Source organism: Dipodomys spectabilis, unplaced genomic scaffold (assembly GCF_019054845.1).
Source record: "Dipodomys spectabilis isolate Male_0828 unplaced genomic scaffold, ASM1905484v1 ptg000178l, whole genome shotgun sequence".
Classification (NCBI taxonomy): Eukaryota; Metazoa; Chordata; class Mammalia; order Rodentia; family Heteromyidae; genus Dipodomys; species Dipodomys spectabilis.
In genome coordinates, this window is record NW_024870855.1 from 11,674,093 (window position 1) to 11,699,084 (window position 24,992).

Sequence of the window (24,992 nt, forward strand, 5' to 3'; positions counted from 1 at the left end):
CAAACAGTATGAGTTAGGCCATGGAGTTCACACAGTGAATCTCAGAACTCAATTTTCTTTCCTTCCAGTTGTTTAAAGAGCAACATAGACAAAGACACATATGTCCAACTTCTGTTCAAAAAGCCACTCATAGGCCATGGCACTATCCATGTGGGCCCGGAGGTAGTGGCTTACACCTGTAATTCTAACTACTCCGTTTGAAGCGTTTCTGCCCGTGAGACCCTCATGTCCAATTAGCCAGCAAAAAGCCAGAAGTGGAGGTGTGACTGAAGTGGTTGAACATCAGCCTTGATTGAAAAAGATCTGTGTGTGGCCTTGAGTTTAAATCCCAGTACTGGCACATATGCACACACACACACACACGCACACACACACACACACACACGCACACACATATACACACATCTGCTTTTTTACTGGGTGTCCCCCACTGTCTCCTGTGTTGTTAGGCCTTAGTGCATAGGAATAAAAAGAATCAGGAGCCGGGCGCTGGTGGCTCACCCTTGTAATCCTAGCTACACAGGAGGCTGAGATCTGAGGATCGCGGTTCAAAGCCAGCCTGGCCAGGAAAGTCCATGAGACTCTTATCTCCAATAAACTACTAGAAAACCAGAAGTAGCGCTGTGGCTCAAGCTGTAGAGCACTCGCCTTGAGCTGAAGAGCATAGGGACAGCGCCCAAGCCCAGAGTTCAAGCCCCACAACCGACCAAAAGAAAAAAAAAAAAGAATCAGGAGCTTTTGCTTGAAGGGGCAGAATCAACTGAAGGATGAAATTATATGCAGCATTCATGTAAAGGCAATGGTGAGATAAACAATATGCATATCATTTTAGACAAATATTTCAATATGCTTGCTTTCATACACACACAAAAAGATAGGTCAAGTAAGTTAGCTGGAAGAGCAATAAGTCATGGAATTAGTTTAAAGAAAAACAAGTTTTGTAAGAAATGTACTAATTACCTGACTCATATAACTGTAACCTTTCTGTATAGCATCTTTACAGTAAAAGAAAATTTTAAAAAAGAAAAAAAAAACAAGTTTTGCTTTGGAAAAAGACACTCAAAATGCACGTGCTTGAATTCAATTTATTTGGAAAAAAATAGCATTTCAGTAAGTCTAGAATTATGAGAACTGGAATCCAAGGCGATGTAAAATTTCAAAAATTGAGTAGCAACTTTAGTTGGAATAAAAATGTTTGTACTTCTGACATCCTGAACTGTAACCTAAAAAATTTGCACTCATTAAAAATAAATAAATAGGGGCTGGGAAGGTGGCTCAGTGGTAGAGTGCTTGCCTCACATGCATGAGGCCCTGGGTTTGATTCCTCAGCACCACATAAGCAGAAAAAAGCCGGAAGTGGCCCTGTGGCTCAAGTAGTAGGGTGCTAGCCTTGAGCTGAAGAGCTGAGGGACAGCGCCCAGGCCCAGAGTTCAGTCCGCATGACTGACAAAAACAAAAACAAAGAAACAAAAAAACAAACAAAAAACCCTGTTTTGACCGTGAAATGAAATATCCCCAAATACCATCACATCAAACTGAAGAACCTGTCACAGCCATCAAGCCGTCTGTCCCCAGCCTCCCTGCGGCTTTGGGAAGTATGTGTAGTGGCAGGTGCTTTGAATAAACCTGCCTTTTAGTCCTCTGTCATCCTCCTAGCTTTCCTTCTCTTATCACAGCTGGTTAGTTCTGAGAAGAAGCGAAGTAACGTAGCTCCCAGGTCTGAGCATCTTGGCGAGTTTACAGCATGGAAGGGTCCCCACTGAGTGGAGTCTTTCCTTTGAATTGCCCACTGCCTGGCTGCCTGCCCTGCACTGAAGCAGGGCAGCCTGCTGCTGTCTCCTGCGCCCAAATGCCAATGGAGATGGTGGATTCAGAAGGAATTGTTTAGGACTTGGATTCTTTACACATAGGAAAATGGTGGAGACAACCATGTAATGAATGGTGTTTATACTCGTGGGGCTGAAGGGAAACCATTTAATCACTGCATTTCCCAGAGCCCCAAACTCCACTGGCTGGTGACTCCCAGGAGAAGGAATGAAGAAGCTAAGTTGGCTAGGATGCAGAGAAGCACTTGCTGGACGTGTTACCTTGGGTTATGACACGAGGTGTCTACGACATGACAGACCCGGTCAACGGAGCTCTGGGGGAGCCGTGATTCCAGGGCCTTGATCTGTGGGTGTGAGCAGGGCTGGGGTCAACAGGAAGACCAGCTACCTGGATTCAAGCCTCCTCTATCATCAGCCCACAGCCAAGCACACAGTCAGTGCGGTGGCGCAATGTATGGGCACTATCTCCATTCTGTTAAAGCAAACAGTGTTCACATGTTCTGAAGGTGCCTCTCACCCAGTTAACCCTCACCTCTTCCTCTTCCTCCCCTCCCTAGATGCCCAGAAGACCAATCAAGGAAGCTGAGCCCAAGCTGCTACAGGATACCCAGAGGTCTTCTGACCATAGGCCTTAAATCTTACCTGTGCCCATCCCAGTAGGCATCAAGGAAGTTTGGAAAGACTTTGTACTTGGGATGTGAGTGCAATGTCACAGCTTCTCTTTTAGTGTGTTTCACAGTCTGTGAGCCTGCCATTCCCTCCTTCCTTCCACCCTCCCTGCCAGCCTCTTCTTATCCATAGCAACCTGTACCTTACATGGCCAAACTGCCAAGACCCTTGCCAATACACACACACACACACACACACACACACACACACACACACACATACACACACACACACACACACACACACACACACAGAGTCTACCTTGTCACCTAAGATGCATCTCCCTTGTCACTTTCTCAGGCAAACCTTCCTTGATACATTCCTGCAGGGACCATGTAACAATGGGTTTCCTGAAGCTGGTGTGGCCTTCGTGTTGGTCTGGTTTACCACAGCCATCTATCCTGGAGTGGGATCACCGCAGGGAGAACATTTTTTAACCCCAGCATTCAGGGTGTCTCCTGAGTTAGTACACACTTAACCTACTGCAAACCTTTCGGTTGACAAAAAGACATTGCTGTCAACCTGCTCTCCACCAGAGAGCCCCATGGAGGAAACTGACATTACCTCCTCCCAGTCACTCAAGCCAGACACTCACTCCCCTGGCTACCATCCAGCTAGATCTGCTCCCAAATCTTCCTTCTCTACCTCCTTCTTCCTAGTCCTAAGATAGTCCAGGGGAAGTGATAAACACTGTTAGCTTAAAAACCCTCTCTCCTTTCCTCCACCCATCACCTCACTGAGATATAATGTCCTGGACATAACACTCCACAGCCTAAACCCTCCGTAGATGATATAGCATCTAGTGTTTAGTGCCCCAACCCACAGGGATATTGTCACTCCTTCCACTGTTAGGGCATCTGGACAGGAGGTAAGACGTCCCCAGAAGTGACCTTTAGTTACAAACAACCCTGTGCCTTCACCCCAGTCCCCGGATAAGCATGACTTCTGGGTGCAGCATAGTACAAAAAGGGTTGGGAAGAAGAAGACCCACAATCCTTAGCTGCAAAAGCCCTTCAGGGCCTCTTTTCCAACATCCTTACTGGCTGGGTCTTCTGTTCACCTATTCATCCACCACTGTATACTCTTCTTTCCTGAGGGGTGCTGTCTGTAGAACAGCTCCAGGAGTGGTGCCAATTCTACTTCGCGGCTTGGTGTTCACTTCTTGGAACTCTTGCTCCCCACCTTTCCCAGCTCATTTCTAAATATAAATTCTTCATCTTTTGCCCCCACATTCAACTTTACAAAGCTAGCTTGCTCAAAATTAATCAGCAGGATCTGATTCTTTTGTCATCCAATTGTTTCATTAAATACAACATAGCGATAGGACTCTAAAGCCAGAAAGGTCTCTGTAAGGAATAAATGACTGGATTCCTAAATTCAGGGTCAGCATAGCCCCTGGCATTGACTGACTTCCTTGTTTGTTCTTTCTGGATGAACACCGTCAAGTATGTCAGAATGTAAACTTCTGGGTCCTCAAAATGGTCTGTACCTCAGGATTTTGAACCGAAGTCTATTTCTGCTTGTTCCCAAGAGTTCTGTTTGGAGGAGATTGCTAATCGCACTCTCCTGATATCTACGCCCCATGTTAGCATTCTCTCACACCAAACGCTTCCCAATGCATATCTGATCCTTGTCGGTTCCAGATGCACTTGTGTGGCATTGAGTGGTACCACAAGATCGGACTTGATGCATCCTACACAGAGATGGTACATCCATGAGACCTGGTATCACCAGGTGTTTTTTTTAATTCAAGAAAAATCTACAGCAAATGACAGTGGCTACTTGAGAGACTGGGATTGGTCAGTTGGAGACTTGACAACAGCCCAGGCTTAAAAGTTCACCAGATGCCTTTTCAATCCCAAGCTGGGCACCATGACACGTACCTGCCTGTCATCCCAAACTGGGAGGGGGGAGAGGTGAGGGGAGCTGAGAATGGGAGAATTTTGGTCCCAGGCCAGCCCAAGCAGAACAATCTATGAGAGTTCATTGCCATTGACGAAAACTGGATGTAGTGGTACAGGGTGAAACACGCTGAAAAACAAAGCTGTGACACTGAACTCACACCAAGTGCAGTTTTCCCAAGCTTCCCAGATTCCAGGAACAATGGGACGGCTATAACTAGACTAATCTTGGCTCTGCTGTATGCCCCAGGAGGAAGCTAGTTCTTATCCTTAAAATATCCAGTGAAAAATAGGGCTGGAGCTGTGGGTCACTGGTATTACTCCAGTCGAGAAAGTACGAGTACCTAAGTTCAAATCTCAAGACTACCAAGGATGAATAAATAAAAAGGAAGAGAATATAAAAATTTTATTGATCCCTGCGCCATGTTAGATTTCTTAATTAGGCTAATGAATCCTGAGTATTTGTGCATGTTGAATATTTGAGTAAGAATGCTAAGGGAAATTCTTGTACCAACCAGAACCATAATTGTGCTGTTTGCCATTAAAGACATTGTGTCAAGTTGAACATCCATGGCTAATAGCATCATCAGAGGAGGGTATCTATCCACATAGCCAGAACAGCATTAACGCATGTTTCAGATCTATGTATGCCCTAGAACCAGTGCTCGCTGCTTTCCTGGAGTAAATGTTTTAAAGAGAAGAAATAGGGCACCATCATTTCTCATCATGTAACTGTGTATGTCTCATGTGAATATAGCAGGTCCAGTCATTAAATATTTCATCACTCTCTTTAATGATTGCTCATGAGATAAAGTCATAGCACAGCTAGTCCATGGCCCAAACCAGAATGTGAGGACAACCATCAACTGACAATTTCTCTGTCCCCGTCAGTCACCTGCCTGTTGGGGATAGTAGGCCTGAATAAATCTCTGCCTTTTCTAATTTCCCTTTCTTCTTGGGTTAGGGATTTTCTTTAAATGTACAGAGGCAAAGCCAAGCTCTGGATTAGACGTGTCACACAAACTTATATTTAAGCCACTTAAGAAAGATGGACTTGTTCCAGACAGAACAGCCTTCCTTGTTCACCCACCAGTGCTGGCCTTGAGCACAGTGAGGAGAAAAAGTGTGCTTAGCTGTACTGGTTGGAGTTACTCAGTTCCTGGATGAATCATGAGCTGTAAATAACCACCCACGAGTTTCCTTCAGCATCATTTTCCTTCCGCAGCTGTCTTGTGGAAGAAGAAAAAAAACAGAGTGACCTGGAGAGAGATTTAAAGCCAAACTAAAGGGATCTGTTCATTCTGCAGAAGACAGAAACCAACTAGGAGAGGTCAACTGCTTTGCCCTATCCTTCCTTTCAGAGCAAAGTGAAAAACAGATGAATTTGTAAGCGTGGCGGTCTTTGCAAGCCCCAGGACCTCAATTACAGCCCAGGAAGCTCAGTACTGGCAGGGAAGGTTGGATGGAGGTGACTAGGCCTCCTGGTTCTCTTCTCTGATCACTGTATTGCACAGCCCCATTGTGTCACAGCAAAGCAGAATGTTGTTCCAAGACTTAAATGTATTTAAGTCTTAACTTTGGGGCTCAGGCAACACAGTGATAGAACCAGATGCACCCCCATTCCAATCATCACGATCACACTGCATACTTAAAAAATAGGGACATCCCCATTTAGGAAAAAAAAAACCCAAATTCTGGCCAGTGGCTCACGCCTGTAATCTTAGCTATTTGGGAGGCTGGGCTCTGAGGATCGCAGTTTGAAGCCAGCCACTCAGGAAAGTCTATGAGACTCTTATCTGCAATTAACCAAGTGGTAGGGCACCAACCTTGAGCGCTAGCCTCACTGATAGGGCTCTGATTTCAAGCTTTAAGACCAGTATTAAAAAACAACAGCAACAACAAATTCCTGCTCTCACTGTCAGGAATATATGCCAAAGGGACATAAATGCTTTTGCTGAGGAAGGAAATGTACTTGATGGCTAAAATGATGAGAGTTTTCCCCATTATCTTTTAATAATGTTCTTGAAAAACAAATATATAAACAGATCAAAATAAACCTTAAAAATGACTTACTTGAAGTTGATACAGCTAATTTATAAAGCACAACTCAGGGCACCTTGAAGGAACAAATACATCAGTTTCTATCATGAGTCTTTTATTTACTACAATGCAGAACATTTTACTTTTAGGCCTCAGTGAGCTTTGTGTTGGCTGATATTTTCACTTGTTCAACACAAAACAAAAAGTCAGGAAAATCACACGGGGCTGGTAGTGATCTATCAGTAAATTAGAGCAAATTTATAAACCGTTTGTTTTTGAAGTGATAGTAAATCAAATGGTCAGTAAATCCTCTCTTCATGTCTCATAATGATGACATAGTCATATCCCCCAAATTGCACTGGACAAGAATTCTATAGAAACAGACAAAACTTTCCATTGAATACAGAGGAGAGTCACAAAATAGAGATGGCTTTTGAATTCTCATTAGATTTTCCTACTGTAAATGGTTCTGAGATTCAGAGAAATGACTATTTCTTCATATGATGGTCAACAGCTTCCTCAAGTATCCTCTCATACCCAATATAATTTACATGTCATCCAGACACCTCTTCCTTCATCCCAATGCCTGACATCCAACCATCACAGCCATCACTCACAGGTATATAATTAGGAGCCTGGAGGAAAATGTAAGACCAGCAGGAAACCACTTGACTCTTTGGTTACACTCTAGTGACGATATGTATTGCTTGGCAACTAGCCAGTATGGGAAACCATATCAGCTTAGGGCTCAATAAAGTCTAATAGCGTCTTCCCTGCTTTGCAGGCACCATTAGGGACTCTCACCCGTGCCCTGTCATCTCTCGAGGGCCAACATGCCTTTCTTTGGAAGCACGAAATGCCTCCAAAGAAACACACGCCCTACTCAATTATAAGTCCTGACTCAAATGAAAGCAGGCAGGCAATTAAGACTTCTTAGAAAACTTCCCTACCAAATGACAAATGTATGTGAGGCAAAAGCCATCCACTGAGTCTGCATGCCGCCTGATTAAATTAAAAGCACCTGGTGCATTTATACAATGTGTACATCCGATGGTCTACAGATTAGGACCCGAGAAACAATACATGTCGTATAGCAAAAAATATACATATAACAATCCACCTGTCGTTTGTATAAATGATGAAATGTTTTTGAATATATCTATATATCTATATATGTACACATATATACTCTATGAGTGTATGGGAGGCATCAGGCACACGCACACTGTAGTCTCTCATTGGCTCTTCCACTTCAATGTCAAGGACCTCCCTACCCCCCCACCCCCCAGTTGCAAAGTCTCCAGGCCTGGGTCAGAGGTCACCGCTGAGGACAAAGGACTGGCTTGATGCACCTTCCCTTGTGAAGAACCAGGTTGGCTGGGCAGTGGCAGCCTGCGATGCACGGCTTGCTGCAGGGACCGATCTCATTCCAGTTGTCACAGGTCTTGACACAGCCAGGGCCACAGGTGTCATACACAGCACCGTGCTTGCACTGAGTGGCTGAAGGAGAGGAAAGAAAGGGGTGATGTGGAGAACAGCCATGTTAACTCGCCCTCAGCCTGAGCCCATACCTGAAGACTCCTAGCTGTCAGTGCCCAAACCTTCTCACAGTGAAGGTTCATGTGTACATTTTAACAGGGGAATAATGAACAGCAAATGTCCCTCAGACACTCTGGGAATTGCCTACATCTATAAAAATAAAACTACAGAAGAAAAATAAATAAATAAACCTACAGATCTATAGCTCAGGCCAGTGAACTCCAAAAGCTTTCCATTCCTGGGTAAGATAAACTATTGATAGTTATATGCAGAGTTACATGCAATGGGTTAAGGTTATTAAATTATTTAAATATCATGGAAGTTAACCCCAAATAGTCCCTCTAGCAATGGAACAGTGATACCTTAAAATATTTAATTCATTCATCTACATCAATATTCAAATGTATGATGCTGCACACATGGAGACAAAACCAAACAAGGCTACTGGAACTGTGTGACATATTTTAATCTCAGCAATCATGTGCTGGGTGAATCCTTTTGAGTCAAGTGAGAACCAAATCAGAAAAATCAGACTGGAGCCAGGGCAGCAGCTGGCTGGGCCGGAGGATATAAAAAATGATCTGGGTGACAGACAAGTCATAGCCATTTTTTTTATCTTTGCTAACTTAGAGCTGAGATGGTTTTTGACAGCATTCTCAGAGATCCTGACATTTCATAGATAGATTTGTCAGAAAACAATAACAAGCATTCTCGAAGTTTCATGACATGTAGACTTTTCCATCTGAGTTTGTTCCAATGAAAAATCAGGAAACCTACCTCTGTTCTCACCAATTCCTACTTGAAACCTGTAGGAATTTGGAGCGGGAACTCTTAAGAATGCCAGTGACACTGACACCATCATTTGAAGTTGCCCCAAATCAAACCAATGACAATGACAGATCCCTTGTCATGAGCTTAAACTTTTTATTGCTGGTTATGTACTTTGCAAACCAATACGTGGCATAGAAATCACATAATATATAATATAATATGTAATATATATAATATAGTATATAATATTATTCTTATAGATAAAATTGGTTTCCAAGAAAATGGGTCTCCATTTCTGTCTTTCAAATGATTCATTTAGTGTTATCACAAAGCATTGGTATTTGACTATATTTACCTAATAGCAAGTTCATAAAAACTGTACAATAAATTCCAGGAAGACCCCACTAATGGCAATCATACTAGTTAAAACCAAATGAGAAACGAGGTCTCTGTTCAAAGATCACTCAATTACCCCTCACGAATTCATTCTTTCTTATTAGAAAATGAAGCTACATGAACATAGAATTTTGGAAAGCATTTGAATAAAGCAACCTTAAAATATGACCCTATAATTACCATTGTTCTCTATGGAACTATAATAAATACTCATATAGTTATCCCTGCTCTAATTATGAACTAAACACCTGTTCTGAACACAGCAGACACTTTGAAAGTAGTGATAAACGATACAGTCATTTGTCAAACCCATCAACAGCAGAATAAGTTACTAATAGACTATCACCAATGAATTCTCTTGAAATATCAAATATAACCCACAGCATTCTATGGTCCACTCTCTGAGCTGTCTGAGATGCTTGCTGAGGAACTGAGGGGTTTGAGGTCTATCCTTATATCTTGAGTATTTGAAGAATCATTTTCTGCTTGCCTTAAGAGTGTCAGGACATAGGCCAGCAATCGATACTTGCCCAGTAAGTGATGGAATCATTGGGCAAACAATCACAGCAGAGAACTGGCCAGTTCTCCTTTGGCTCTGGAATCTACCACACCTATATTTTGTTCTGGTTATTTTTGAGAGAAGGTCTTGCTTTGCCCAAAGTTCTGACACAGAACTCAATGCAGGGCCAAGTACAGTGCTGTAGCTCAGGAAATGCCTGTCGGATGACGATGTCATTGCAATGGTGTCTCATCTGGCACTCCATTTCCCAGTGTGGGGGTCCATGTGACCGATCTAAAGTAAGTTCATTTTCCACTCTGTTGCCTACTGACTGCCCAGCTCCTCTGGGCTCCAAGATGCTTGCTGGGAACCCTTCTAATCAGAATTCTGCAGAACCCTTCTAGTAGGAAGAACTCACCTCTGTTTCCTCTTGTTCCTCCCTGACTCTCACAATAATAATGTCTCCTGTGCCTTCTCCCCTGTCATCCTCAAATCTTTCTTCTAGCTCAACTATTTATATTTCACTTGTTCCTCAATCTATTTTTTTTTCCTGGTACTGGTCCTGAGGCTTGAATTCAGGGCCTGGGAGTTGACCCTGAGCTTCTTTTTGCTCAAGGCTAGCACTCTACCTCTTGAGCCATAGCTCCACTTCTGGCCTCTTGGTTTTGTTTTGTTTGTTTGTTTGTTTTTGTAGTTTACTGGAGATAAGAGTTTGCTAAACTTTCTTGCTGGATTCAAGCTGAGATCCTCAGATCTCAGACTCCAAGTAGCTGGGATTGTAAGCATAAGTCACCAGAACCCAACTGCCTCAAGCTTTTTAATAGCAAGTTTTGATGCATTCCCGCATCATTAACTGGTATAAAACAGACTAGTGTTCATGAGAAACTATTAGAGAAAAAAGAAAAGACCTTCTTCCGGTGTTTCTCTTCATCATGTGAATATCAACTCCATTTCAACCCAAACTGAACCAGGAAATATCTTTTATGGAGTATCTGCTATATGCTGGACATGTTCTGCAGCCCTCGATGTTCAATGCGAAGACCTCCAGGTGAAGGAGGCCGAGTTTATAAATAAGTAAGTGAAGCTGGCATACAGATTCCGAACTAAGAAAGTGTAAGATGCCCCATCACAGTGCGAGCAAAACACAGTGGACAAGAAGAGACAGAGTGTTGACCTGTCATGGAAATGTTGGCGACAGATTGAAGAAGTCTCTGGAGAGCAAACCCCACTGACGTCACAGAGCTAGCTCTAGAGGTCGTAGGATGTGAGGCCTTGCTGCTTGGCTTGTTAGGCTCTTGGATTCCTCCTCTAGCACCACAAAAAAAAAGAAAATAAGCAGAAATCTGTGAGGCAGACCATGGCAGCAAGGGCCTCTGGAGAACCAGGAGGGGATGCGGGCAAGGCAGGACTGCTGTTGGAATCAGGGAAAGTGTACTGCAGTTGGACAGGTGATAGGTTGTAGAGCACATGGGCAGCAAAGATGGTGCTGAGAGGGAGTTGAGCGGGCAGTGCGTAACCAGCCTATGGAAGCTTAGGTGCATGATAGAGTGTGACCTTGACAGTGATTGGTTCCTCTTCCTCCCCTCCCACCTGCTCTTTTTTGCTTTAAAAAGGGCTTGCTCTGTTAATAAAGGAGTTTTCCTGCTTGAGTTGACTCCCCGCTGTGTCTGATTGTCTCCCGGGCTAAGGGAGGCTAGGGAATGGGTGAGCGGTGCACTTACCTTTCCTCAGACCCCTTCGGTCTTTCATGAGACCTCTCCCAACCTTCCATGGAGGGGCCGAGGGCTGGGGAACTAACCTACTCGGAGGCCTACCCTGGAAAGGAAGTGCCACCCGAGAGCTCGGACTCTAGGCCACAGGATTCGCTTCCCCAAGTGTACCTGGTCATTCTGGCACCAGGAGCTAACAGGCCCTTGGAATGGTATCCATGGGAAGCTAAGGATCTTAAAGAGCTCCGCAAGGCAGTGGCGGAGGATGGCCCAAACTCTCCTTGGGCCCAGACCCTATTACAGGACATTGCTTATCACCCGTGTGTTTCTAAGGACTGGCTGGATGTGGCCAAAGCCGTCCTCACGAGTTCTCAGTTTATTAAATGGTGTGCTTTCTTTAAGGAGGAATGCAGAGTGCGAGCAGAGAATAACCGGCAGGCTCAACCCGTGATACCTATTACTTATGCCATGTTAGCAGGGACAGGGGAAGGGCACTCCACTGGCGTCCAACAGGCCGCAATACCTGGCCCGTACCGTGACCAGGTGAGGCAGGCAGGACTTGCCGCGTGGAACAAACTGGATGATGGGCCTACTGAGTCCCCCATAGCAGGAGTGAGACAAAAACCGGGTGAGCCTCTACCTGATTTTATAGACCAAGTCCAACAGAGCATTCACCGCAAGCTGCTGGCAGGGAACCTCCGAGATCAGTTTGTAAAGCTGCTGGTCTGGGAAGGGATGAATGCAGACCACTGCATGGCCTGCGCAGGATTGAGAGAGAGTTCCCTGGACAGATGATGGCCTCGCAGGATGTGGGAAAGCAACAGCACCAGTCCCAATCACTAGCTTTAGCTTTACATCTGCAATGACTGAAGCTATTACCCAGGTGCTGGCAGCCCAGGGCCAAGGAACTCCAAGACCATCAGGGAGAGGGTCTTGTTTTAAATGCGGGCAGGAGGGGCACTGCCAACGGGGGGGGGGGGTAACACTCCCCCTACACCCTTCCTCAGGGGCAGGAAGGGATACCATTGGAAAAAGGATTGCGGATCCAAGTTTGATTTAGATGGGAAGCCTTTAAACTAGGGGAGGGGCATCCTCCAGCCCCGTTAACTCAGGAGGAACCCCTCTGCTGTGAGGCCCAGGCAGCCTCGTGGCAGGGCGACCCAGGCCCATTGGACCGTCCACCTGGTGGAAGGACTCCGCCCTAAAATGAGTATTCTCATAGGCGGAAAGAGGTTTCACTGCTTAATTGACACGGGGGGGGGGGGGGGTGCAGTTCGAACCATATTCAGGGAGGAGGAAGTGCCCTTGGACTGGAAGCTTGCACCCGGGCCCCCGATATTGGGGGTAGGGGGCAACTCCCAGTCCAAAGAGATGGTTGCCCTTATGAAATGGACTAGCCCAATGGAGAACAGGGAAAGATATGCCCTTTAGTGGCAAAGAACCTCACTGCCAATTTACTAGGGCAAGACATGCTAAAACAAATGGATGCCATAGTCACTACAGACCATCGAGCATCCTATGATGATATCCTGGATGGGGAAGAAGCACAAAGGCTTAAACAGGATCGAGAGGGAGTTAAGGAAAAGGATTATTTTTTAACTTTCATAATTACAGAGAAGAACATTGGGGACCTGCTCAGGTGCACCCCAAATCCTAAAGGCCACTCCCCCCCCCCAAGTACCTCCCATTAGGTAGAAACTGGGAAGCCCAATCTGGGTAGAGCAGTGGCCATTGACCAAACCTAAACTTGTAGTCCTCCACCTTTTGGTGGAGGAACAAATAAACCTTGGGCACATAGGCCCTTCCAAGAGTCCTTGGAACACACCCGTATTTGTTATTCAGAAATCCTCCAGGGCTTGCCCTATGCTCCAAGATCTATATAAGGTAAATGAAAGGATGGAGCTAGTAGGAACGCCCCTAAGAGGCATGCCCTGGATTCCTGATGTACCTTCAGTATATACTTTGGTTGTGATTGATATTAAAGATTGTTTTTTTTCTATCCCCCTGCATCCAGATTACTGGGAGCAATTTGCTTTCTCCATACCTTCTCTTAATTTTTCCCAGCCTGATCAGAGGTTTGAATGGACTCAGAAAAGCTAAAAGTGGCACTGTGGCTTAAGTGGAAGAGTGCTTGCCTTGAGCACAAAGAGGTTCAGGGGCAGCACCCAGGCCCTGAGTTCAAGCTCTGCCACACACACACAAAAGAATGTAAGCTGGTGTCATATGCCTGTAATTGTAGCTACTCAAATGGTTGAGATCTGATGATGTCAGTTCAAAGCCAGCCTAGGAAGGATCTCCAATTAAGCATACACACAAAAAAAGAGCCAAAAGTAGAGCTGTGGCTCCAGTGGTAGAGTGTTAGCTTTGCATAAAACACTGAGAAACAGTAACGAAGTCCCAAGTTCAAGCCACAGGACAAATACCAAAAAAAAAAAAAAAAAAAAGGTGATTTGGTTTGTGCACAAAGATTACATTTAGTTAAATCACTTTTCTTTTGTGCCAGTTCTGGGACTTGAACTCAGGTCCTGGGAGCTGTCACTGAGCTCCTTTTGCTCAAGGCTAATGCTCTACCATTTGAGCCACAGCGCCATTTCCAGCTTTTCTTTCTGGGCAGTTTATTGAAGAGTGTCTCGGACTTTTCTGCCTGGGCTGGCTTCATACCACAATCCTCAGATCTCAGCCTCCTGAGCAGCTAGGATTATAGGTGTGAACCACCAGTGTCTGGCTTTAAATCATTTTTTAAATCAGAACATGTTGGAGTTTTGAACCAAAGTGAGGATGAGCAGGTCTGGAATGTCTGAACACATTCATGCAGTTCATGAATGTGGTGACACATGGAGACACAATGTATGAACTGCATTCTAGGGATGGAACTGAGCTGTTTCTGTTACTTCCCATCCTCCGCAGACCTACAAGGTGCTGACCCAAAGGTCACAGTGCCCTACTTTATCCCCAGACTTTGACAGAAGTATCCAGTCAGCCAAGAAAGAGCCAAGAGTATAGAGCTAGAAGGTAGGGAAGAATGGCTGCAAGGAAAGATCTAGAACCATCTGAAAGGTGTGGTGCTGAACAGGGAGGGAGGAAAACTGCTTACATGACCTGTAGATCACCCAGGACACACAAAAACCTGCTCTCCTAGCCCCTCTGCTGTCTATAAAATGGACTGCAGGATGTGCAGTGACAATTAGTGCCAGAGGCAGGCACATAGCAGGAAGTCTGCTTGCTAAGGAACGCAAGATCCTAACAAACTTACCCACTTCAAATCAGAAGGTACCAGGTCACATTGAACATGTGAACATGAACTGGAAAGTCACGAAGGTTAATAAAGATCTAGCCACCAAACACCTGGATGACTAGGTTGAGGCTCACATAAATACAGAAATCAATGTATTCGTATTGTTTCCCCCACGATGATCTTGATTTTCTATGTTTTCATCATGACTAAAGCTACAAATTATGATCTGGTTTTCACCCTCAGCTCCTTTGCTTTCTAGATCTTTGCCTTTTAGCAAATTACCTAACTATTCTAAGTCTCAGTGTCTAGCAGTAAAATATGAGAGACACAATGTTATCATATAGGTGATTAGGGTCACAGGGTAAGATATCAAACAATAGAAAATGCTAATAGTGTCCCCGAGGAAGGAGATACTTAGGAAATAATAAATAGAAAGAAAATGGTTATTGTTAACCTTTCCTATACTTTCACAGGCGCCCTCATCATATTGCGTTGGGTTTAGTAATTCCCAGGCTACATTAGAGTTCCATTAGACCTTTTGACACAGTTAGTGGCGAGTGATATGTCAGTCATAATGATGGTGTTAATTCCAGGCTTGCCTTTAGAATGTCACCTGCTCAGAATTTCATGCCTGGCTTCTTTGTTCAATTTCCAAGATATTTTACTCTGGAAAAATGTCTCTTCTTGATCTTAAAGTAGCCTTAAGCGCTGTCATGAGTCAGAGAACCTGGGAGCTAAAAACAAGTAAATAGTATTCTTATGGTCTTCAATAGTCTAGAAGAACCTGAATAAAATAATGGTTCTTTAAAAACATGTTTCCATGTACTAACTGCCAACCTGGAGAAGTCCATAGTATGTATGTGTATGTTCATGTATGTATGTGTGTATGTAGATATGTATGTGCACATGCACTGACGTTTAAGTGCATGTGTATGTATTTGTGTGTGCCTGTGTGTATGTATCTATGTGTGCACATGTGTGGGTGCAGTGTCCCCTAACTGTACACTGATGTAGTCATCCTCCACATAGATGGCTTTGCTAATGTTGAGAGGTAAATGGGAGTTTCCAGAGGCCATTTTGCTCTTCCATTAGAAAAGCAATTTAGATCCAGAGACTCAGTCCCTGAAATAAGGATGTTGTGAAATGTACAGTCCTCCATCAGTGTACCTACAGAAAGGATGCTGAGTGAAGGCCTGGGCCAGGAGGAGACGTTCACATTCTGTTACAAGGCCACCTTAGCTAATAGGAAAATGGAAATCAGTTGGTCCTCCGCTGCACCGGGATGGATGGAAGGATCCTGTCTCCATCTACTGCCTCATTTCCTGCTAGACTCGAAGGGGGACTCAGAATGAAGTGTGGGAGCTGGGGGTTTTCAAGATGGGCTACGAGGCCCCTGCCCTCCTCTCCCCCAAACACGGCCTCACAGGTTTGGCCCAGCATCCCTGGCTTCCCTTCCAGCCACCCACTTGCCTCCCCTACCAGCAGCCTGGGCACACTTCACCTGAGCCACTTTATAGCAGGTCAGTATTGATCTGTCAAGAGCCACAGGGTGGTGCCCATGCAGGGGACAGCAGACCCTGGCCCAGATCACACTTGGGCTGTCAGAAATGATAGCAAAGTCCACAGAGCTATCAGCTTGGATGGGTTTCTGAAGACACAGCCTGGTTATTGCACTAAAGGGAAACGAAGGTGCCTTCCAAGCTCCCCCTTCCATTCCCCCCTCCTAGATCCATCATCCTACTCCATTTCTTGCGGAATAAAAGCCTATAATCCCAGCTACTCAGGAGGCTGAGATCTGAAGAATGCAACTCCAAGCTAGCCTTGGCAGGAGTCCAGAAGGCTCTTATCTCCATTTAATCACCCAAAAGCCAGAAGTAGAACAGTGACTCAAGTAGTAGAACACCAGCCTTGAATGGAAAAAACAAAAACAAAAACAAAAAACTAAGGGACAATTCCCAGGCACTGTGTTCAAGCCCCAGGACACACAAAATCCTGCACATGGTCACTCTGGCTCCCATCTGACCTTCTGCTGTGCCCCTTTTCTTAGCCCATCACACCATACAAAAGTGCACTCTTATTTCCTACTACTTTGTGGCTGTGTAGACTGCTTCTGCCAATCCTCTTCAGTTCCTTCAGCAATGCTGAAATCCCCCCTCCTTCATCCTCTAAGTAACAAGTCCCCCTCTCCATTTGTTTTCTATATCTCAGCCCTATTCGTTTCTTTCCCATACTTACCATAATTGGCAAGTGTTTATTGTACTTGTTCTTCTTTGTTTGGTGGGGGTCGGGTCTGCCACAGATGGCCGCCGCCTCAGCCCTGACAGGCATTAAAGCACTGTGCCTATGTCAATGTCACTTTGTAGTAAATACCGAGTGGATGAGCTAAGGCACAGATTTTACAGATAACACATCAGTTCTTTAGTGTGCCCGAGGACCAAGAACGAATCAGGACTATGACAGAACTCTGGCTTATCAGAGGGGAGGTTTCCTAGAGTTGGTGTAATGATCTCTAAAAAGCCATTGCGTTCATCCCACAGACCTTAAATGACTGTAATGTTCTTCAGTCTCCTGTGCTCCATGCATCACCTAAGCCACGCTGCGGGCTGGCTGTGCTAAGTGCATCCAGCTGGGAGTTGGAGGCCCAGGAGGATTTTGCAACAGTGGAAATCCTGAAATCGTTAAAATGTGCCTGTCACAAGCATTTCTCTTAAGTGCTGTCTGCTCTGTCCTGCCCTGCCCTGTGGGAAGTCCCTGTGTTTTATTAAGATGTGTTCAGTTGGGCCAAGGGTTGGAATTTGCATTTATCCATAGCATGATGTGGCCATTCTGGGAATCTGCCACGTGTCCATTGGGGCTGGCCGTGAGCTTTTCACAATCGTCCACCCAGGCACCTTTACCTGCACAGGTCTTCTGAGGCTCCCAGTGGACCCGGATGCCCTCTCTCTGGCAGGCCCGAGCATACGCCAGGAACGACTCACAGTAACAGTTCTTATGGACAGGACATTCACACATGTCTGTCAAGCAGGACCTAAGGGACACGACAGAGAAAAGGGATCATGTGAAAATATCACATCAGCAAATATCTGCAATTTGACTCTAACAAAGTGTTGGGTGGATAGATGTGAAGCCCTGATTGACCATCAAGGGTTGCTATCTTAGACTGAACAAGGAAAAATACTGTAAAAACTCTGTACATCTCTCAGTACTGGATTGTTCTGAGCAAGGCAACAATATTAGGTTTTCTTTCTTCTGAGACAAGATTGTTGGGCAGGACTCGTGGCCATGACAATGCCCTACAATCGCCACTGTTGCAGGCAGTAGCTGCTGTCTTGTAGGTGGTTATTGAATACTTGGCACATAGGTACTGCAGCTGAGGAGCTGAGTTCATTTCATGTTACTTAATTTGGAAGCAAATAATTACCCTTCAACATGCTACCATGCTGCAAATAGCGTGGACCAAAAAAATGGCCAGATCTTATTGTGATAGAACACAAAACGGCAACCAACTTGGTGAGAACATAAACCCTCGTGGCTTTCTGAAAACGTGCCATTCACATGTCCTAGGCCTCATTCTTTAGAACGTAAGATGACAAATTCCCAATAAAGCAAGCATTTAAAGCCTCTAAGTTGATGGAGAGATGAACAAGATTGAATCGAAATCTCCATCTTTAAAATATGAAGACGCTGAGGCACAGCATAAATGGAACTGACGTGTGTTTAAATGCAAACCAGCACATTTCTAACACGTCCACAATAAAGACTCAATAATGACCTTACCCTGTAGATCATATCACACTTTAAAAAGTGCTCACCCGTGCAGTCTGCCGATGAATGGCAAACGAAGTGTACTACCGTTCCTGTCTTATTAATGAAGGGATCATTTCACAAATGAATAGATGGGCCCTGAGTTATACTTCTAAGTGGCAAACGGACAAATCAAATCATCCTTCCTCACTTGGAGAGTAGTCATCTTTTTATTACACCATACTATAATCCTCGCCCTCCTCGAAGCAAATTTATTACCTTTACTGTCTAACAAGTTTAGAGTTGACATTTATGCATGAGGCCTTGAAGGTTAATAAAACTGCCAAGTGTGGTGGCTCATGCTTTTAATCCCAGCTACTCCAGAGGCTGAGATTAGGAGGACCATGATTTGTGTGTCTGTTGTCCCATCTACACAGGAAGTATAAATAGGAGGATCACAGTTCAGACTGCTGGGCATAAAATGTAAGACCCTATATCAAAATACCAAGAGCAGTAAGTGCTGAGATCATGGATCAAGTGCTAGAGGTCTTAGGAAGATTTAAAACCCCTGTTATAGGGGCTGGGAAGGTGGCTCAGTGGTAGAGTGCTTGCCTTGCATGCATGAGGCCCTGGGTTCGATTCCTCAGCACCACATAAGCAAAAAGAAAAAAGCCGGAAGTGGCGCTGTGGCTCAAGTGGTAGAGTGCTAGCCTTGAGCTGAAGAGCTGAGGGACAGCGCCCAGGCCCAGAGTTCAGGCCCCATGACCGGACCAAAACAAAACAAAACAAAACAACAACAACAAAAACCCTATTATAAAGAGGGTGGATAGAAGAGGCAGGGAGAGAGAAAGAGGAGTAAGAAAGAAAGAGAGGAGGGAGGAGGAAAGGGAGAGAGAGAAGGAAGGAAGGGAGGGAGGGAGGAACGAAGGAATTGCCTCCTTCCCAGAATCCACTGCAAGACTGAACAAAGAATATACAGGAATGAAGAGTCTAAGCAGCACAGATGATGCTGACACAAGACTATGAGCATGCCACAGACACCCACTGTCAGTGTATTAATGTTGTCCATTGATGTGGGATGCATTTGCCCATGGCCTCAGAGAGCGCTTACCTAGCCCAGGAGCTTGGCTGGAGCCCCACCTGCTCTGAACAATAAAACAAAGGAGGACTGATGGTCCTGCATGGCACCTAAGAAGAGGTCCCACCACAGCACACAGAGACCCAGATTGGAAATAAGAACAAAGACAAAGGGAACAAGTGCATTTCAGCCTCAAGAGCCTGCTGCATGTCAGTGATGGTGCCATCTCTACATTGGTGGAGCCTCTGGGCTTCCAAAGGGAAGCCAAATCAATCCCATCCTTAAAACACACACACACACACACACACACACCCCTACCACCTTGTCCTTCTTTGTTGCTTTAGTTTTCAATTCAGGAGAGGCCACATCCATCATCTGCAGGCTCAGAGTGGAATACTACGTTTCTGACCTGTCTAGGTTCTGACCTCTGACCCCAGGCCGACTTCACTTCCTCAGTAGTCTCTGAACCCCACCCTCTTCCAGGTCCACAGGGTTTGGGGACTCTTTCCCATGTACACAACAGCCATTAAATGGCATGGCTGCACCGGCATCCACACGCCTGATCACATGGCGTGGTTATGTAGAAAAGGGCTGGCCTGAGTATGAGGAAATGTCACCCAGCTGGGAAGGCCATCTGTGATTCTGTATGATTTCATGAACAGTAAACAAGTAAAATTTAATTTGAATGAAAGGTTTGTGAGAGAATTCCCCCCCCCCCGCCCTTTTTAACTTGAGTTCCACTGTCTGCTTCAAGAAGCAATTTCTTCAATTTAAAAAGAATTATAAATACTTACACCCAGTCTCTGAGGCTGTGGAGAGAGACTGCTTTAGGTACACACTGAATAATCACTGCATACCTGTTCTCTACCTCACCAACAGGCCCAGTTAACAATTAGCCCCCATAGTAAAAGCCAAGAAGATCTAAGCTTTTTATATGACCTGGCATTCACAAAAAACAAAAACAAAAAACAAGAGTTGAGAAAGCGGCATGTCAAACCCAGTCGTTTACGTAATTTTAAAGGCATCAAGTTGATAACTTTTATACAAAATTGTGGCCAGTGCTTATGAGAATATGGAAAAGGCGATATGCACCCTTAGCTGCAGTAAGGCTAAATCAGCTGCTCTTAAGCAGTGCATGGTGCTGGGTCAAGAATTTTACATGCAATGTGTCCAGGAGTCTACACAGGCACCCATGGTTACCACGCCCTCAACAGACAGGGAAATGGAAACACAGAGATTTCAAGAAATGTGCCTACAGTCCCACAGCTGAGCTCTGCCCCATAAAACCAGAACCACAGTCAAAATCCATATTTGGCTTGGTGATGGTGGCTCACACCCATTCACCTAGATATTTGCAAGGCTGAGATCAAGAGGATCAAAAGATCATTGTAAGGCCAACCTGGACAAAAAGTTCATGAGATTCCTTCTCAACTAATGCAAGAGCACAGTAGTGTGAGTCTATCATTCCAGCTCTTCAAGAGGCTGAGATCAGGAGAGTTGTAATTCCAGGCCCACCAGGGCATGAAAGCCTTCCCATCTCGATGGAAACAGCTAAGCATGGTGATGTATGACTGTCGTAATTGCTATGAATGATAGAGAACCTAAAACATGGAGGATCATGGTCCAAGCACATGCCTGGAAATGAGGCCCTACCTAAAAAGTAGCCAGCCCAACTTAGATACTGGTGTTTCAGGCCTCTAATCCTAGTTACTGAGGAAGTTGAGACATGGAAAATGGTGATTCAGAGCCAACTTGGGAAGAAAAAGTCCACAAAACTCCATCTCCAAAATAACCAGCAAAAAGCAGGTCTGGAGGCATGGCTCACAGAAAGCAACTAAGTCAAGGAAGCACAAGGCCCTGAGTTCAAGCCTGGAACTGGCAATAATAATAATAATGATAATAATAATAAGAGTAATAATGATAATGACCAGCACACAAAAGGCTGGAGCCATGGCTTCATGTTGGAGTTACTGTCTTGCAAGTTCAAACTCTAGTACCACCACTACCACCATCACAACAACAACAAATCACAGTGACTATGTTTAAAAACGTATATTTTTTAGAACATCCTGGGAATCATCATAGATAGTCCAAGGAAAGGTTCTTTTTCTTTGAGAGGAAATTTTGTATTGAAGAAAACAGTAATCCATGTGGGCAAAGACTTCAAATACAGGGATTTTTATCCCAATGAAATTTAAATTGAAAAAAGAAAAGAAGGAAAGGAAATAATCTAACTTGCCCAGTTAAACAAATTTAGGTGACATGGCTATGAAACATGCTCCAGACATCATAATGCTGTTTTGGAAATGAATTCTCAAATTCAGGAAAATGTTCAGAAGGGATTAATTTGGTGGGGGAGGGGGAGGGGTGAATCAAAAATTCAACATTGTGTAATCACGGTCAGAAAACAAAACATAACTGAAAACAGATATGCTCAGATATGTGGCTCTAGTTTTGAGTCCCTGCAATGAACACAGCTACGTCTTAAAAAGATAAATATCACAATTTTCAAAACAACGTAGAATAATAGCCTGGTAGGTTTTATTATTTAAATACAGTAGCCAAATTTAAAATGGGGGGAAAGATACATCCATTTGTAGGTCATAGTTTTTTTTTGTTTTTTTTTTTGTTTTTGTCGGTCGTGGGGCTTGAACTCTGGGCTTGAGTGGTGTCCCTGTGCTCTTCAGCTCAAGACGAGTGCTCTACCGCTTGAGCCACAGCGCCACTTCCAGTTTTCTAGTGGCTTATTGGAGATAAGAGTCTCACAGACTTTCCTGCCCAGGCTGGCTTTGAACTGCAATTCTCAGATCTCAGCCTCCTGAGTAGCAAGGATTACAGAGTTTTTAAATAGTTCTCTTGCTCAGAATTTCCCTGGTCTCTTATTGAAGGTCTCCTGACATAGGCTTGGAGTCAATTCACTTGGTATGGCCCCTCCCACTTGCACATGCTGGTCTCCGTGCTGCGAACTTGACAGCCAGATGGACAGAATGAACAGTGGAATAATCATGATTTTTCTGGTTACAAAGGAATTTATTAAGGGGCAAAATAAAAACCATCTTTTAAAATATACTCCAAGCTTCAAGAATGGAAAATAAAAGCCCTACTCTTACTCAATTGTTCAGTTTGTTAATCACACTTAAGAATTCAATGTGAGGAACCTCTAATAGATGACACATTGGAGGTGCATTTTTATGTTTCTGGAAGACTAATCAGTATGTATTCACATGAATACACTGGATGTATGTATTTGCTTTATATAATAAATAACAAAATTTGAACTATCTTTAGGAGTAACCAAGATTGATGGCTTTGGCGTCTGCTTCTGGGTCACAATGACAGTCCTTTTGTGTGTGGAAGAGATCCAGAAACTCAGCCACCCAAACAGGTTGCACCACACTGAACTTTTGCAGGAAGGCTCTACAAGGTAAACAACACTTCCTACTCTGTTTTCTCTGCAAGAGAAATAACAAAATGCCATACAGCCATACAGTTGCTTTAAAGCATACTTGCCAGCACAGGAGTTTTAATGAGTCTAGAGCTGTCGTTCAGATTCCCTTACTCTGATGCCCTCCTGTTCCTGGCATGTGACCAGCAGCCGAGAGGTGTGGGCAGACCCCGTGTGGTTCACACAGCTCTTCAATACGCTGAGATGAGGGAGAAAAAGCCAAGAGAGCTGGTGCAACTGCCTGCCATCTCTATTGTAGTGTACTGTGTGTGTGTGTGTGTGTGTGTGTGTGTGTGTTTCAATGATCCAGCACAGAAGCAATATCCAAACCAACCTGTGGTTCAGTTGATCACAATTGCTTTGCAGCACAGCCTTCAATATCTTTCCTTTCCAGCATGCTATCACACCATTTCCTACAAACCCACATGTGGCTATATAAATTGCAATAAGTTTGTAACAGTGAAATGAAAGGACCAGTCATCTCCGCAGCTGGGCCAACCATGGTTCATATGTTCAATGACCAATTTGAACAGCCCCCATGTTGATTGGTAGAGATTCAGGACGCCTCACCACAGAAAGCTCCCTTGAACAGTACTATTATGAGTAGAGCTGCATCACAGCAGGAAACCGATCCCTGTCCTCCCCCAGAGAGGCCTGAGTAGTAAGACTGGGATCAAGCTCACTCCCGCCATGGCCTGAACATCTAAAAGAAAGGCCAGACTTCTTGACATCAAATTCAATTCAAGGTCCCTAGCAAAGCAGAATCCAATCTACTTTTCTGAGTCCATCCTTTCCTTCCAGCTCAGTGTACTACTGTCATAGAGCATGTCTCAGTGACCAAACTTCGGGATTCCTCCCACCTTCCTACTACTCCTGCCTATAGTGATGCAAAATACTCCACTTATCCACTGGGCCAAGAAAGGACAACCACTCCCTACTGAGTGCCCTGTCCCCCATATCTGTGGTGTCACATAGAGCCTTTGAACCATAATCCCCTTTGCCTATATTGGAACCTTTGTCTGTGTTGGACCCAGGGGCTGTGCCCAATCGCAATGCTGGGCAGAATATCCAAACTCTGACAATGCCTTGGGCCCATTTATCCACACCCATACAGAATGGATGAAGAGTCTCAGTCATCTGCACAGAGCTGTAGGATTTGGTGGCTGCACAGGGATAATGGAAGAGCTCAACTCCCATCCCTGTCACTGGTCCCTGGTGGCTATCTCCTAATAAGGCTGAGAGAGCCACTGGCCACAGGAAAACCTTGGATGAAGCTACTTTTGCAAGAACCTTCTTGGCTGTCATTTTCACCTTTTACTTCTTATGCCCATCTCATGCCTCCTAATAGAATGTTTAATTTCATGGCTGTTAGAAAGGGGGTCTGGTGAGAGAATTCTGCCTCACTGCCACAATCCTAGTGAAGAACAGCCTCACTATCACAAAGAAGGCCTGCCACTCTAGATGGCCACTGATCCCACTAAAATCCTAACATCAGCCCTGCCTGTGCTTCCAAGCAACAGCAAATTCAAGTGGCTTTCCCTCTGCTTTCCCTACCACAGGTTCACCACTGGCCCTCTAAGGCAAGTATGGTTTGGAAAGACACATGTCTTGGCCATCAGGAACCTGGAGACCAGAATGACAAGTCAGAAGAGATAAACAGCTAGTGTCATGTAGGAGCCAGAGCCAGAGCTCTGGATTTTCCCCTCTGTCACCAGAAAGGGTCTTTGGCTAGACTGTGCTTATTAATCTAGAGATTAGCTTTCCTGCAAGTAGTGACAACAATCAGGCAGAAGTCAGCAGCAAGAGGAAGAGAACTAGGAAATACATGTGGTGCAGTTTGCTCTGCAGGCCTGGTTAGTCCTTAGAAAGAAAGGCATCTTTGGCTTGCTGGTACTGGGCTATCTAGCTGAAAAGGGAAGGAAGAGAGGATGATAGAATCTTGGCCAACTCAGTCAACCACTCTTGAGACTAAAACTCTGTCCCCGGTGGTCTATCTTAAGTTGCAGAGAACCAACTAGAAGGGGTAGCCAAGGTAAGAAGGCCTCTCTGGGGCTCCATCGTCCCTCAGAACATCTCCCCCAGGTAGCTGCCACCACTACTTTTGTAGAAACGTGTAGATGTATAGTACAGTACATGCACA

The 24,992-nt window shown here is 44.7% G+C and overlaps 1 protein-coding gene across 1 annotated transcript in view; it reads right to left on the reverse strand.

Moving 5' to 3' along the window:
• Positions 1-7,733: 7,733 nt before the first annotated feature.
• Bmper (BMP binding endothelial regulator) overlaps positions 7,734-24,992 on the reverse strand; it is a 222,515-nt gene continuing 205,256 nt past the window's right edge. The window contains exons 14-15 of the mRNA XM_042695043.1: positions 17,483-17,613; positions 7,734-7,936 (exon numbers count right to left, since the gene is read on the reverse strand). Coding sequence (XP_042550977.1) covers positions 7,755-7,936; positions 17,483-17,613 — 313 coding nt within the window. The 3' untranslated portion in view covers positions 7,734-7,754. The remainder of the gene's footprint in view (positions 7,937-17,482; positions 17,614-24,992) is intronic.